At 39.5% G+C, this 16,730-nt stretch overlaps 1 protein-coding gene across 13 annotated transcripts in view; it reads left to right on the top strand.

The window, feature by feature from the left end:
- The window catches only part of EYA1 (EYA transcriptional coactivator and phosphatase 1), a 157,418-nt gene that overhangs the window by 11,945 nt on the left and 128,743 nt on the right, over window positions 1–16,730 (top strand). For 8 of the 13 annotated variants that reach the window (XM_081070355.1, XM_081070351.1, XM_081070348.1 and 5 more), the window contains one exon: window positions 15,113–15,190. The exons of the other annotated variants lie outside the window; for them this stretch is intronic. In XM_081070355.1, coding sequence (XP_080926481.1) covers window positions 15,113–15,190 — 78 coding nt within the window. The remainder of the gene's footprint in view (window positions 1–15,112; window positions 15,191–16,730) is intronic. 13 annotated transcript variants of the gene reach the window in all.

Here is a 16,730-nt window from a genome sequence, read left to right as displayed (position 1 = left end):
AATATTTGCCTGTATAGTGTATGAGAATAATTATCGCATGCCTGTTGCTAATTAATAATAATGACTAATTTTTATAAATAACTTATTATTAGTCATTATGCTGACCAGAACCCATCATTTATCTCATTAATCTTCAGAAAATTCCTTTGAGATTGCCAACATCGTGTGTAAGAGACCGTGTTTGAATCCCAGCTCCATTTACTAGCGGTGAGCTCAGGCAAATTAGCTTTCGTGTGGTTCAGTTTCCTCATCTGTAAAATGGGATAATAGCAGAACTCAGTCAGCCTTGCTGTGAGGATAAGGAAAACTTGTAGCACATTTGGAACATACTAAATGCTCTGTTATGTATTAACTCGTAGAACTCGTAAGTAGTAGTCATTTCTATAGTACTGATCCCTATTTTACACCAAGAAAATGAGTCTTCGAAAGTTATAATAAATGACAAGTTGAAAAGTATATGGTTTATAATTGGCACAGCGGGTATCTGACCTGGTATTTGAATCAAGTTTTGAGTCCAGAGGCTGGATTTTAAAATGCCTTTATTATTCTGTGAAGAATAATAAAAGTGGACTCCATCCCCTGCCAGTGCTCTTTCTGATACCTTCATACTAAACATCGGTGCTTCTCTGCCATACTGGTATCTTCATGACTCGAGGACACCATTCTCTAGCAAACAGAAGAGCTGTAAAAGGACCAATGGCAGATGCTTTGATGACAAAAAAACTTCAGTAGGAGGGCTCTGGTTTGTAAGTCCTTGTGTGTGTGAGATTCCATTCTGATGTCACACGGGCACAACACAATCCATCAGTAGGTTAACTTTTAGGGCAGTTGTCTCTTACCAGTTTTCAAAGCTTTAGACTTAATTATAATTCTGTCGGCCAGCCATCTATATTCAGCCTCTCTGTGCTCCAACGGAGATGGGAAGTCATCTCTGCTCTTCATTATACGTCATTCTTATGTGCACATTTGGATTGGAGCTGAATTACAGTAAAAATCTAAAAAGTAGCTGCAGTTTTGCTACTGTTCAAATATACCTTTTCTACCTCAGAAAGTATTTTTAAGTACATGATAACTCTGGTCATATTTCTCTTGGCTTTGAGAACTGGGTGACATTAACGAAGCCAAACTTGAAGAAGGTTAAGTGGTATTTGTGGGGCTCCGTAGGAAGAGCAGTCGCCAAAGGCGACAGTGAGGGACCTGCGGCGTATGTTCTAGGAACAGCAAGCTGCTCAGTGTGGCTGGAGGAGAGAGAATGACAGAGTGTGTAAGAGGCCAGTCAGAGAAATGAAGGGGTAGAGAGTGGAGGGCCTCGTACGTTGGCACACATACTCGAGCCTGGCATACATAGCTGACTGTACCTCCCACTGTAAGAATAGGGACACCAATGCTTATTGCCTGGAACTAGGCTCAGAGTTTCTAGGAGCCAGGTTTCTTGATGAACTAATGACTAGATATAGACAGTTTTCACCTCCTCCCAATACCTGATAATTCAGAGAATCACAGTTCTGTAGCGTCTCTCCCCGAGGTGGGCCAGAACTTGGGTACAAACAGTGGCCCATTTCTCTAAGAGCATCCTATCTTCTGGGAAAAATCTTCTGATTCCTTCCAGGGACATAAGTGAACCTTTATTGAGTGCTAGTGTTTAGGCGAATTCTTATCCCTTCGGTCATGGATTCCTTACTGTAAGTAATTCATAATTTCTTGCGATGGTGAAGGATATTTTTGGGTGAGCAGTATACAGATAAAGTGGTGTGTGTGTGTGCACGTGTATGTGCATGTGTGTTTTCTTTGCTTACTTTGAGAAGGTCTAAGAGGAATTCATTCTCCTCTCTTTGGGTCCAAACATACAATGTAATATAAAAAATATGCACGTAATTAAAAATTTTCCATTTTCACTTAGGGTAGCAAAAAAGTTTTCTGCTGGTCATCACTGAGAATGACCAGAAAACAAAACCCATGTTTGAGAAGTGAATCAAGGATTCGCTTTTCACTGATATTAAGTTTTAGGACCCACAATTGTGTATAAGTGAAAGCTTATTATGATTATGTTCCTGGTAATTTGCCGTTTTGCAGATTTTTCAGTTTTATTTCATTCCTCCAATATCCCATTACACCAAAAAAGGTAGACAAACTCTACCAAACATATTCCAAGAAGGTATGTTTTATTACTCCCATAACACAAATTGCAAACATTGTTTTTTTTCTTACATAAAATGAATCAATATCTAAAATGCTTACCTATTTTATCATTGCATCCATGAGTGATTAAGGGGAATTTTTCATGGAAAGAATACTTTTTAGCAAAAGAAAGCATATAAGCTGAACTGACAGGGCCCCCACTATTTACTGAACACATAGCTTATGCCCTCTAGTTATTTTATCCTCCAGAAAAGTCAGGGTGACTTTTATGCATCTCATTTTAAAGAGTTTAAGTGACTCGTCTGTGTTTACACCGTGTTGGAGATGCACTTTCAAAGACACTGGAGGCTGATTTCAAAGCCCACATCTTTCACACTCTAGGACATGGACTCCCCAACAGCCCCGAAGCTTGGTTCTTACTCAAATAATTGACCTGCCTTAAACATTTTTTGTTACCTTGTCTAAGATTATGACCCAGTGAAGGAAGCGTCTATGTATATGTGTGTTTTACCTGGTAGGGTCTCTAGATTCCTTCAGGGCAGGGACAGACCTATTATTATGTCCTCAGCTCTAGCAGAAGTCTTGCCCATGATTTGGCAGTCAACAAATACTTGTTGAATGAATGCCCCATATTACTAAGCAAATAATACAGGTGAACAATTACAAGAGAAGAGACTCCTTAATTTTATTTACAAAGCATTGCAAAATTGAATAAGTATCTCAAGCCCATTTTTCAAATATTTGAAAATGATCATGTCGCAGACCGGGTCATACAGTAGTCCATCCGGGCAGAGAACACCCACCATCTGAATTTGACCTGTAGTAACTGACCTACGTCTGTCCTATGCTCCTAACTGTTTCATAAACGAAAACTTCAGCTGTTGAACCGAACAGTATTTAGCAACGATGAAGCAACTTCCACACAGTCCAAGAAAGAACTGAATGTTACAAAGATCAGGCAGTTAGTACACTTAGGTTGAGTATCCTTACACAATAAGAAAGAGTCATGATTGGAGGTAAACGTTTTTAAGGTGGAGAAAAATTGCAGGAGCAATGATGTAGGTAAGCTGCAGAGAAAAGAATATATATGTGTTTAACACATGAGATTATATATATGCATAAGATACAGAAGAATATATATCACACTGTATATCCACCATTGCATTGCTAATTCATTCAAGAAATGTTTATTAAGTGGTTGTGTCTAGAAATTGGCTCAAATACCATTGTTGCCCGGAGAAGTTCATAGTCTCCGGTGATTTGCAGACCTGTAGTCAGCTGACCACCATACTTGAGGATGAGGACCACTGCATTGGAGCTGTGGCACTTAATCAGGATTCAGGTGACTGAGAACGGAGGTTGGTTTCTGCATGCTGGTAATGCTTAAACTGAGTCTTGAAGGAGAGGTAGAAAAACAGTGGGTGCCCAGCCAGGAAGGAAGAGCGAGCATGGATTGCCCAGCTGTAGCAAAAACATCCTAATCCCGTGTGTGTGTGTGTGTGTGTGTGTGTGTGTTGACAGACGTGTGCAAAGTGCACAGAGATGGAGCTGAGTCACCCAAAGCGGACGATGTATGAGGTTCAGGAGTTTGCATTCAGTGCTGCAAGAGCTGGGCAGCTTGACGGCTTGGAAAGAGGAGAGTGATGTAATTGCATCTGTGTTTCTGAAGTATAGTTGGGCGGTATTTTGAAGCTGTCGTGGGTGGTGAGGAGACTCCGGGTGAGAAGTCATGAGGGTATTTTTATCTGAAATTATGTACTTTCATATATATCATTATTTCTCTCAGCATAAATTTACGTCCAATACTTGCCTTCAGGAATGTAGGGAACGAGTAATCTTAAAAACATAGGAAAGCAGAGTTGCATGATAGTGAGAACATGAATTTCACACTCACACTAACCTGAGCTAGTAAATCACAATTCAACTGTTTACTAACCATGTAACTGACCTGTGGATTTCGAGTGGCAACAGAACAGGGGGGTGGGAGAGGCTTCTGAAGTCAGGCTGTCAGCTCTGCCACTTACCAGTTAGTCAGTGTGATGCTAAATAATTACTCATCAGCTCTGTGCCTCTACTTCCTGGTCTGTACAAGGAAGATAATGAGAGTACCTACTTAGAGAGGGTTGTGAGGATGGGTCCATGAGTTGGAAAAACACAACAGTGTGTGGCTCTTAGGAAGTTTTTAATATCCATTGGCTGTCATTGTTATCACCATCACCATCTAGAGCCTCTGAACCTCTGCTTTCTCCATTGTAAAATGGGGGGGGGGGGTCTCACCTTTATCACAGGTGTTATGACAATTAGTCTATCTAAAATACTAAATACAGTCATTAGCATCTATACGCTCAAAAATTGTAGCTATTATTAAGTGATAATAAATGTTATATTTATAAAAACATCTCCACTGGGACTGGCTACTGTAGTGTCTCATGGGAGGAGAGGCTATTCCTCCTCCTCCTCTGAGACAACCTCCCATCGCCTCATAGCCTTTGCAGGTACTGTGAGTACCTGGGGGACTCAGTAAGTAGATGCTCAATTAATACACAACACGGGTAGGGTTTTGTCTGGGTGCTCCTGGGAGTTGCTGAAGAAAGGGAAGAGATGAGAAAAGGGTGTGTGACCTGAGATGTAAATTTGGTAGGTTGATTACGTTTTAGTCAAGTGGACTGTTTTTTCACATTGATAGGTTCTGAGTCCAAGCTGGCTCATCTGCTTCCAGTCTGCACATGCTATCGTTGATTTTATCATCCGCTAATTTGCAGCACACACCGGTACACTTTCTATTCAAAACCCAGGCATTCTGGCACTTTGCTATTGTTGTGCCTTTCACTGATTGTTCAGATCTCCATCTGAGCAATGATGAAGGATCAGAAAACGTTTGACTGTTCAGTGGTTTCATAAAAGGTATGGTAATCAAAGAAATTTGAAACTAGCTGTGTGACCTTAGGTTAGTTTTTAAGCATCTCTAAGCTGCAGTTTCCTCCTCTTTGAAATGTGATAATTGCAATAAATTGCTCATAAACTGGCCACGAGGAGCGAACCCTCCATTGCTTGTAACGAGCTTAACACAATGCCTGCCATGTAGTAAGTGCTCAATAAACATAAACTACTTTAAAAACTTTACTTTTCCAAGCTAAAATTCTACTTCAGTGTTGCCTATGTCCAAAACTGAGAATGTTATATTGCTACTTTAGTTCTCAAATCGGAGCAGACTTTTCACCCTGCTGTGCCTTGCTTCCATTATAATAACAACCTAAAAATATTTAGATCCCCTTTGGAATCTAAAGGTAGACATCTGTTTAAAGTCACCCAATAGCACATTTAAGTTTTGTGCATTTAATTATATATACATTTTACGTAAAAAAGATCTATAAACAAATATGAACTCTCATTGGTGGTAGGAATGTTTTACATCTGTAACTTATTTGGAAATGCATGAAAAAATAAGATGGTTTTATGAGGAATAGATATGGAAAAGTAAATATAGTAATCTGTTAATTGCGGAATCTAGATGGTAGGTTTATAGATATTCACTGTATAATTCTTTTAACTTTTCTGTACTTATAAAAAATTTTACAAGAACATATTAGTGAAAAAAGTGAACCTAAAATACTTAACGTGTCCTAGGAAGGAACCATTTATTTAGTTTTTACTGTATGTGAAGAATCTACCACAGTCTGGTTGAGGGAGACAAGACTTTTTGAAAATTTGGCAAACATTAAAGGTCACAGTATGTCGATTAAATTATGAAGACGTGGATTTTTAATCTGTAGCTGGGAGATCCCCAGAAGGTACAGAACTAGTACCAAAGGTCAGCGAATTCTTCTGTGCAGAATCTTTGTAGGATGAGGAAATGAATAGGCCACATATCAATTAAACTCTGTTTTACATGTAGCTGTTCTGTTATGTTTTTTTTTAAGGATGGATTTTCTTGTCTGAAAATTTGCAGTAGGCTTTTGTCATTATGCACTTTCTCAATCAACAGATTCAAACTGGACTATCATTTGGGTCCTGAAATATTTTGGTGTTAGAAAGAGGGCTTCATTCTCAAGAAGGTTAGAAGCCACTGATCCAAACAAAAGTGCTCTCAGAATTCAGAAAAAAAAAGCTCTTCAGCTCCCTGAGGTCTGGCCAGGCTTCAAGAAGGAGATGGAATCTGAGCTGAGTGTTGGGAAATGGGTAGAATTTGAATAGGTTGAGAAGAGATGGAATGCATTCTAAATGAAGGAGCAGTAGGAACAAAGGTAGGATAGTTCTGGAGACTGTGAGGAAACCAGTTATAGCTGAAGAAGGAATTGATAGTAGATAAGTTTGGAAGGATCCGGTAGAGCCAAGCAGGGGAGGACCCTGAATACTAGGCTAAGGAATTTGGACTTCATCCTGGAGCCAATAGAAAAGCCACTGAATATTTTGACCAAGGGATTGATACGGTGAAAGTGTTTTAGGTATTAATCTGGCAGCAATTTCAAGAAGAGAGTGGATTGGGGGAGAGATGAGCAGCCTTACGGAGCCTCATGTAATCTTCCCAGATTTTGTGTGTTAGGAACCTGAGCTAGTGTGGCAAGAATGAGAGTTGCAAAACAGGGAAAGTGGACTTGCAAGAGACATTTCAAAGGAGCCGTCATCATTTACCACATATCATTTCTTTGACCAAAAAAAAAAAAATCGACTAGTCTAGACCTCTACAGTCATTGCAAAATGCCACTCCAATAGGCTATACTTCCTGGGAATAACCAGTTTTGAAATTGACACATTTCTTGTTGGCCACGTATATATACCCTTAAGTTCAAATTTGGTTTAGACGTGTTGACGTGGTTTTCATAAGGTTGTACCAGATGTGCTCTTTTGAAGAGCTATAGTTTTTCCACCCTCTTTTAAGAAAAAGGGGATGGCTTCAACTTTAAAACTTTGGAGAGATAATAATTAGCCATGCCAGGCTATAGAGCCAATCCAAATATAAAAGGATGGCTCATTTTCCAAATGGGAACTGACCAAAGAGAATACATTAGGTTCAAGGATATACCCACTGTTAGATAAAGAAGAAATAGTTATGCGGCTACTTATATTTAATTTATTAATTCAATTGTACATCTTTAAAAGAAGATATAACATGGAACATGTAAACTGAGGAATATTGCTGTTTTCCACTTTCATATTTCCTGCAGTAATTTTATTCCTTCTCTTCACATATGCCTTTGGTATCCTTTGATGACACTCTCTGAGTCATTTGACATAGTTTTAAAAACATACGTGTCCACTTTTGCCTCTTGGCTTGAGAAAGAGTACTCATTGAATCTGTGAGTGACATATTCATTGAGTCCAAACGATAACACAACATTACAATGCTTGTGCTTTTCTTTTGTCTTCTAGGTTTATATTGGTTATCTACAGCATAATCACGTGCAGTGTAGCTTTTTAATGGGTTCTTTTAGGGCTTATTTACAGCAATTTCTAATACTTGCCTTTGGGTGGTCGTGCCCCATGAATTATTAAATCTCTGTGTTGTATTTACCTCTCTTTTTGCTGATTTAGGCAGGGTCCTCTCTAAACATACAAACGCTCCAACGATTGATTTTACTTTATGCTAATGTGTCTTCTCCAAAGAACACTTTGTTTGTTCAGAATAACATAACAGACACGTGTCCTGTAAGTCAGAGTCTTTATAAGAACCGGCACATACATTGACTGAGTGATAATTTGGGAGGAATAAAACATTATGTTATGTTTGAACATATACAGTTTTTAATAGCCCTATGCAATGTGCCCAGGACCATAAAGTCAGTTATAATCTGGTTTTTAAGTCAGCTGTACATTTTTACCTTCATCTATTCCCTCAATGGCTGTTGAGTTCCAACTATGTATTAAGCATTGTGTTAAGATCTGGAGGGATATAAAACAATGCTGACTCTCCTGTGAACAAATTTATAATATATTAAAATGGATAAGATTGGGAAATGTAAAATGAGGCAGAATAGGATATATGTTTTGAAGGAGATAAAAGCTCAGATTCAGTAGCTCAAGGAAAAAAACCATCACCCCTGAGTAACAAATCAGGCAGAACTTAACAAAGCAGGTGGGACTTTAGTTGACCTTGAAGGAGCTGTGGGATTTTGTCAGATGGAAGTTTTGTAGAACATTTGATGCCAGAGGGAAAGGCACTGCTGTACTGTGGATATGAGGCAGCATTAAACAAATGTCTTGGTAGACCAGGTTGGTTTAAATGTTGACTATATATAGGTACACGTGGTTGTTTACCTGTGCAATGGAGATAACCGTGTTACACGGGAAAGGTAGGACAACTACATGTGACCGTGTATTTTGAGACACTCTTGAGTTCTTATAAGTTACTAGTTGTTACACAGATACGAAGTGTGTGATGGGAGAATTGGAAAGTAAAGCAAAAAAAAAAAAAGAAGAAGAAGAAGAAGAAGAAAAGGTTGGTGGTAGAGGACATTAAAAACGTGATTAAGGAATGGTAACTGAATTCGGGAGAAAACAGGGACCTTACTGAAAATCTCCGAGCCAGGAGTGACTCTCAAATCTAGGCTATGGAAAGATAAATATTTCTACTTAAAGTAGTAGCTGAAAGGCACATTTGCCCGTTTTCACAAGAGAAGAGCCATAAGATAACTGAGGTATAGTGACTGTGAAGTTAGAAAGAAGATGGTTGTGAAAAATTAGAGTAGACTTGGTCCTAGGGTGTAGAGAAAGAAGAGCTGAGAGAAATCAGGGTGAAAATAAACTTCCAGTCTAGGGAATGTGACCATGACAGAGGGCTAAGGTAATGATTTTATGTTTGTGCAGATTGAGTTTGACCTGGTCTGGGCAGGGCATTGCATCACTGGGATGTGGGGATTGGTCCCTAGGAGACAGATGTGCATGTGGACAGAGATTCGGGAGAGTCAGTTACATGAAAGTGATTTTAAAAAATGTGTGGCCCAGGAAAGAAACAATTGTGAGAGAAAATTCAGACAGGTAAGAGGGGGTAGAACTCAAAAACCACGGGGTCAACCAAGTAAGAAAAATCAGAGAAATAGACCCATAGAAGGAAGAAAGAGGGAAATAATTGCTTTCTTGTGTTGATCAGTGCTGAGAAAAATGTCAGAAGTGTTCCACTCCACAGAAGAATGAAAGAAAATCAGGGTTGAGCAAAGTTTGAATTGGGAGATTTGGAAAGTCCTTTCAATACCATGTTTCCCGGAAAATAAGACGTGACCGGAAAAGAAGCCCTAGCATGATTTTTCAGGATGACATCCCTTGAACATAAGCCCTACTGTGTCGTTTAGAACAAAAATTAATACAAAACCCGGTTTTATTTTCGGGGAAACAGGGTAAAATGGGATGGTGCAAAGGATTAAAGAGACAGTAGATAAGCATTTGAAACACATTTTCAGGAAACTTGGTGATGAAAGAAGGAAGAGAAGTATCATGGTGGAGAGAAAACATAAATATGAAGGGACACCCGTCTGTTTTTGTAGGTGGAAGGGAAGCAGCCTCTTTGGATGGGATGATTGAGGATGTTGAGAGACCAAATAATGAAACAATGGAGTATTGTTGTAAAAGAGGTGTGGAAGTGGCACTAAGGACAAAGCTGTAGAGGTTAACTTTACTAAAGGAAAGGCAGCCTCCACTGAGATTAACCAGTGGGAAACTGGGAAATGTTGCAGGAGGACAACTGAAAGATTCAATGCAGCTTCATTCTTTATAAAACAGTTGGTGATGGCAGATGAGATGTGGTTCAAGGGCTTGAAGGAAGTGGGAAAGACTCCATGGAAACTTTCAGGCTCAAGAAATGGAACAGGGGGCTTCTCAAGCAACAGGGTTGTTCAAAAGAATATGGAAGCATGCGTTTTCATGGAGTCGGTCAGCTTGCGGATCGTGGTCATCCAGAACAGCGGCCGAAAAGTGAACAGCTGGAGAATGCCCATCCCGGGATTTGAGCTTGGCAAAAAAGATAGCTTGGAAAAGTGAGACAACCCAGGCTTCTCGGGTGGCAGCTCCAGATTCCAGACTGGGCTGGGGAAGCTGGAGTGGAAGAATGGATAGGGGATTGTGCAGGATGTCCTGATGAGCCAGTCCGACAGAAGTGAGCATGTGGAAAAGGTAAAAGGTGACATTTCTTGGAGGTAACACAGTGCTGGCCAGTGGTGTTGCTGAACCATTTAAGAATCAAAGTGGAAGGAAGGCACGTTTCATTGAGACAGAAGAGATGACAAGATCATAGGGTAGTAGAAGAATGGTGAGCTGGATTTTTAAAGTGCTTGCGCATTCACAGCGGGAAGCAAAATAGAAAGGAAGACCAAGCATGTGGCACACAAAGACAAGCTGGACAGTTAGAGTTGGAGGAAAAGTTAAGAGGTGAGCTTAGCGCCTGCTTGAGGGGTATCTGCTACTCACCCTCACTCAGGCTAGTGCCGTCCTGGGTGAATTCTTCAGAACACTGAGGCAGGCTTCCGCTCCAGCAGGCAGAGCTGTCATTTGGGGGTGAACTTGCTTTAACTGTCCTCTTAACACCCAGTGAGAAATGTAACTGATCAAATGGACTGAATACTTTTCTCCCCTGCTGAGCCCGTCGTCTTCCTGACTGATTTATATGACCACAACATTGGAAGTGTAGCTAAAAGTTGCTTGGTGTGCACACTCAGGGTGTGTTGGGTTAGTTGGGTGATTTTGGAAGCTAATGTCACCTGCTCCAGTGGTCTGATAGGTGTCTCCATTTCAATTTAAGGTGAAGGAAGACAGGTGTCTTTTTCATGGGCCAGTTTCAGTATATTCCCTTTAAACAGTGCTGGAGAAAGATGCCCACCTTTTTCTCCTGGAATCGCCGATCACCGTTGCCACGTGCACCACCTTCCTCCCGCTACCCTGTTTCTTCAGAAAGAACATACACTGATTGTAATGACCAAAGTATCCGTTTTCTGAATCATGGTTTAGTCCTGCCTTCTTGAGTTACAGCCAAGTTACCTTGATTTGATTTGGGCTCTCCTGAGGCAATAGCCTCAGGGTTGATCTTACACAAGTCACTTTAGATTCCTCTAATTTGCTTTTAAAGAGTAAGCTTATCTTTAAGGTGAAGGTTATAATAGATCTTGTCCCCTAAGAAAGACTTGGGTTTCTCTTGGTTAAAGAGACACTGTAATGATAGAATGACTATAAAAATATCGCCTCTGCACCTAGCACAGTGCTAAATGATTGATAAGCATTTTTCTTTTTTTATCTGCTCAGGAGTATATTATCCCCACTTACAGATGAGAAAGCTGAGGCATGCAGAAGTTGAATAACTCTTCCAGGTTCATACTGTTAATGGCAAAGCTAGACTGAGGTTCATTTGGTAATTCCAGAGTCAGTGCTTTCAACTCTGTATTGCATATTGTTCCCAGGATTAAGGCATTCAGTGTAGCAGAAATAGAATGCTGCTAGGACTAATGATGATGACAAATATAATTTCAGCTCCTACTTCATCCCAGGTACTTTACATACATTTTTATGAATTATTGCATTCCTGGAACAGAGGCATCATTTTTAAATTTGTGTATATGAGATGATTAAGGTTGAAGAGATCAAGGAACTTTTAGAAAGGCTTACGGCAGGTAACTGGATTCTCTGAGTCCAAAACCAAAGCTCAAAGGCATTGATCGATGGGATGTTTGTGGTACCTCTGGAGAGTCACAAGTTGCCCAGTGTAGCTCAGGCCTACAGTGCATGGCCAAGTGAAAGAGTTGGGGAGGGGAGGGGAGGTATCAGGGACATTAAAAGGGTGAATATTTTTAAAGGATAATAAGCCCTTACGTATCTGATGGAAGATGGGAAACTTGGCGTGGTAGAAAAAAATACCCATGAGTGGGGGCAAAAGAGAATAAAAAATTCTGTTTTCTCATAGTCTAAAGGCATGTGATAAAGGAATAAATATGGTGGAGATAAAAGAATTCTACGATTATTTGGAAGAGAGCAACAGATCATTCACAGATCTTTCTTTCCAGATAGGTGGTTTAGATGACATAATTGTTCTCAGATGTGACAAGTAGGTTCAATCTCTAAGACTTTAAAAAAAAGTGTTTTCATTTCAAAACCTTGAAAAGTGCTCTATTATATCTACAGCATATTATAAGCATGGTGGCACTAGGGGCAAAGGGTAGAGTTTTTTACGAAGGATTTTTCTTGTCTTTAACTTTCTGGTGGTTGTCTGCTTGGCAACAACAAAGCCAGAAGTGATCTCTGTTCATTTGGCTTTCATTCAGAAACTATTTTCCATCACAATAAATCACCAGTCTCTTTAGCCTAAGGTCCCTGGTGATCAAAGTATTCAATTACAGCAACTGATAAAATCATGAATATCCTGGTAGTTACCTTATGTACATCCTCTTCTCTTCAACAGTGAGTCTTTAAAAAAAAAAAAATGGATTCATTAGCAAAAGAGAGTCTTTATTCCTTAGTGTATAGATGGGTACATTGGAACAATGGCAAAAAGCAGTGTACTTGGGGCCTAAAAGAAAAAAAAGTTTCCTCTTTCCTTCCTATTCTTTTTGCCTATTTTTAGTGGCAGTTCAAGTATAATTGAATGTGTCTTTTGGGAGTGAAAGCTACATTTGATTAAGCCGATCATATGGAGAATAGCTGGGGTAGGTTCTAGGGGTACAGGAGGGGTTTTGATATAGTCGGGCTTTCACCAAGTCATTTTATGGTCCAGTCTACAGAATCATAGACCTTGTATTTGCAAAGAGTTAGAAGCAATCTGGGCTTAACGTCCCATGCCGTGGAAAATGTATTCTTCACTGTCTTTCCCAGACAGTTCAGCTTCTACTGGAGATCTTCTAACCAGTTCACTGGCCTGGAAGTGCTGACTCACCAGGAGGATGGCAACTGAGTGACACTGCCACTCAGTTGCCTTGCTCTGTCACAGAGTAGCTCTAATTATTGGGAAGTGCCCCTTATTGCCATATCTTCAAGCCTTGGAATCAAAAACACCCCAACTCAAATCCCATTTCTGCCACTTCCTGTGACTCTGGGCAGACGCCTATCCCCTCTGGTTTCAGTTTTTTTGCATGTGAAACAAGAAGACGGTATCTAACTGGGGAGTGTGAGTTGTGTTCTGAGACCTACTTATAGGATGGTTTAAAAGGATGAATCATAACATCTGTGAAGAATCTGACACATAGTAGGCACTTTACATGACCTGTGCCCTGTGGGTCTACTTCTGATCTTTTGCTAGGCATGTGGTATGTGATTCTGTGTTCAGAATCTCAGTGGTCATCTGTCCAGGACAGAGTGAAACAGAGCTATTGCTTTCTACATACAGGGCATTGTATGAGGTGTTTTTTTTAAGGAAGTTAAAATAGGATGTGGACAACTGAATGGGAAACTTTCGGTGGCATACCTGCTTCCCTAACTCGATGGCGGTATACTGGTTTATAAAGAGAAGATGATTAGCTTGCCTGGAGGAGGTGTGAAGAGAGAAGGGAAACACAGGCTTATGTCAGAATTGATTAGCATGAACTAAGTCTTCTAACCCCAAACAAGTGGCGGGAAAGTGAAAACTTTAGTTATGCTATTGTTTGGTCTACATTAAAGCAAGCAGTTGGAGTGATTCCCATTAGTCTCGCTGGTTTTATTTTTCAACTTTGCTACAGTCTAAATAATTAATTTTTTGAAAGGGATTATCTGCTGCAACTATTCATAATGCCTATTTTAAAGCCACTCATTATGCATTAGTGAAAGTTTTGAAGGCTCAGGAGGGTGAATTAGTCCTTTGCCTGGCATTTCTAAGAGATTGGCGATGTTGAGAGAACAGAAACCTGCATGTTCTCCATCACCCTTTCCCATTGCAGAAAGTATTTGTGAGAGAAGCCTCCCCAAATGTTCTCTCATTAGGGCTTTCATTTTGGAAAGCACGTTGTTGATTTTGGGGTAGCCTCTAAAATATCATTGCATTCTCTCTGAAAACCTACTAATGGGGACAGAGAACTTCCACGAAGTAGGCTAGGCAAATTCTGATGACAGTATCACTTGTAGTTTCTAGGGAAGACAGTAATGCTTTCTCTTCACTTAAAAATAAGCTGAACCTAGGAGAAATGACAAATGTTGTAAGGTGGTCTGGCTTATCTATTTGATAGGGGTGCAATAGTATCATCATTGCAGTCAAGTGAGTTGCCTTGGAGAACCTGTAGCATAAATCTAAATGTTTTTATTTTGCAGCCCCAAGGGACTTTCTCAAAGGTCATATGTGTTTCCCACAAACTGACTGCTATCAGTATTATTTTGAAATGGACACATTTCTGCTTCATTTACATTTAGTGTGTTTTGGGTACAACATGTACCTTGGATACTGACAAATTGGCAGCCAGACATGGCTGGCTGGTAGTAATGCATCAAATTGAGTACTCTGTGTTTTAGCCATGCTGGGTCACCGAGAAAGTGCATGTGTGCACGTGTGTGTGTGTTCACACACACCTGATCTTGAGCATCATGAAAACCCAATGGCGTCATTTCCCACTTTTTCAAGTTTTTTATTCTGTCATTTTGACTCTGTTTGGCCAAATGGCTACCAAGGAAACAACTTCACATCCACGTTTTACAAATATTAAGATGTTATTTATTAATCAGCAATTCAGTAAATGTGTAAGGTAACAATGAATTTGACTACTTTTAGTTTAAAGCAATTCTTTTAAAGGGTAACTTGTCACAATAGATTGTTTCCTTAGGGAGAAAATACTTACCATGTGAATGTTTTTTGAAAAGATTCTACTAGGTTGGTGCACAAGTAATTGCGGTTTAAAAGGTTAAAAATAATTGCAAAAACTGTAATTATTTGTGCACCAACCTAATAGGAATTTTAATCTGAGTTATGTTCAAGTACAAAATGACTGATTTTGGAAATGATTTTTCTATGTAATGTATTTAAATGTTGCATCTTCTCTACCTTGCCTTTTGAATAACTATTAATTGGGTATATGATACATGTTGTTTATTTTTATAGTTAAAACAGAGCCAATGAGCAGCAGTGAAATAGTTTCAACAACAGCAGACGGGTCTTTAGACAATTTCTCAGGTTCAGGTAAGGAAGAAATATTAGATTTTTTTACATTAATACAAAACATTATTTTCCTAGTTTATTTATCTCTACAAATATGTATATATATATATGTGTGTACATGCACATGTATGGTATATATGTGTGTATTATATATAATGCAGCTTGTCTCAGAGTCACATTCTGATGTTTTTATTAAGTATGAAAAAGTGTTTGCTGAAAATATTGGTGTCCTGTAAGGAGATAAACTCAAAAGCGGCATTGTTCTTTTTCTTCTGCTAAATTATCTTTATTATATTAATAACTCCTGCCCTTTTTCTCTCATTTGTATGATTTTCCCAATCATTCAGACTCAGGGAGCCAAAAGTTAGCTTCTAATACCCCCTACACAGACCTCCCAAGTAACTGTCATATCAATTATAGATCTAAATTAAATAGATTTGTAAAGCAGCTTTAAATCCTCAAGTTAGTTTTTAATCTCTTTCATATTAAAAACGTCTGCCTCCAACACACAAAATATTCGAATGTCACATCTGTGATAACGAAATTACTGATAAAGTGATTGTGATAGTAAATTAACTGTGAGGATGTGATTATAAATTTGTCAAATTACCCAGCTTGGACTGTTTCAATTAAAAGTTATTTCTCTCAGATGTAACTCTTAAATGTTTAACCATTTTCATATTGTCCGCTGTGTTTATAAAACCTCTCAATGGGAATGCTATACTTAACAAAAATTTGTGATCGATTTAATCTAGCTCTCAAGATCATTTATTTAATACATACCACAATTAAAAGGAATTATTCATAGATATGTAATGAAATGCAAATGGCTAACTTTTATGCTAATGATACCAGATGGAAGCAATAAGGAAATAACAAAGGGTGTTATAGCCATTAGTTCTTTTGTAAAACACGTACAGAATTTGACTTCACGCCAGGCAATGTGCTTTGTGTTATTATGGCTTCAAATATGTATGAGAATGGTCCTGGTTTGGGGCTTAACAAAGTGAAAATATGAGTAGACCTTCACAATAGTTTGATAATGGCAGAGGGAAGCCCAGGGACACCCAAGAAACCCAGGAAGACCCAACAAAGATTGGGTTGGGATGGGGTGGTCAGGGAAGGCTTCCTGGAGGAGGTGCCTGCACTCAGCCTTTAAAAATAAGTGGGAATACAGCACACGTAGAACTGGGGAAAGGGAGATGGACAGGTGGAGTATTCCATGGAAGGAGACAAAGAACTCAGAGGAACTGTTACTGGTTCACCATTCTCGGTGTGTACTGTGTAAGCAGTGAGCGACATGGTGGAAGGGAGGCAGGAGCTAGAGTTTAAAGAGGCATGAGTGTCTGGATGGTATTTGTGTTTCATCCAGAGCGCAGTGGGAGGCATCAGGGGAAGGGGGTTGCACGATCAGAGTCACAGACAGAATCATGACTGGGGCAGGATGGAGGGAAGGCTGGTGAATGGAAGTGGAGACACCAGTCAGAGATTTTTTTTTTTTTTTACATTAATTTGGGCAAGAAATGCTGCAGACCTGAGATCAGGTACTGACAATGGGTGT

This window comes from Rhinolophus hipposideros (assembly GCF_964194185.1).
Source record: "Rhinolophus hipposideros genome assembly, chromosome: 13".
Lineage (NCBI taxonomy): Eukaryota > Metazoa > Chordata > Mammalia > Chiroptera > Rhinolophidae > Rhinolophus > Rhinolophus hipposideros.
Note: the sequence above shows the minus strand (reverse complement) of the source record. Positions and strands in the feature narration are given on the sequence as shown.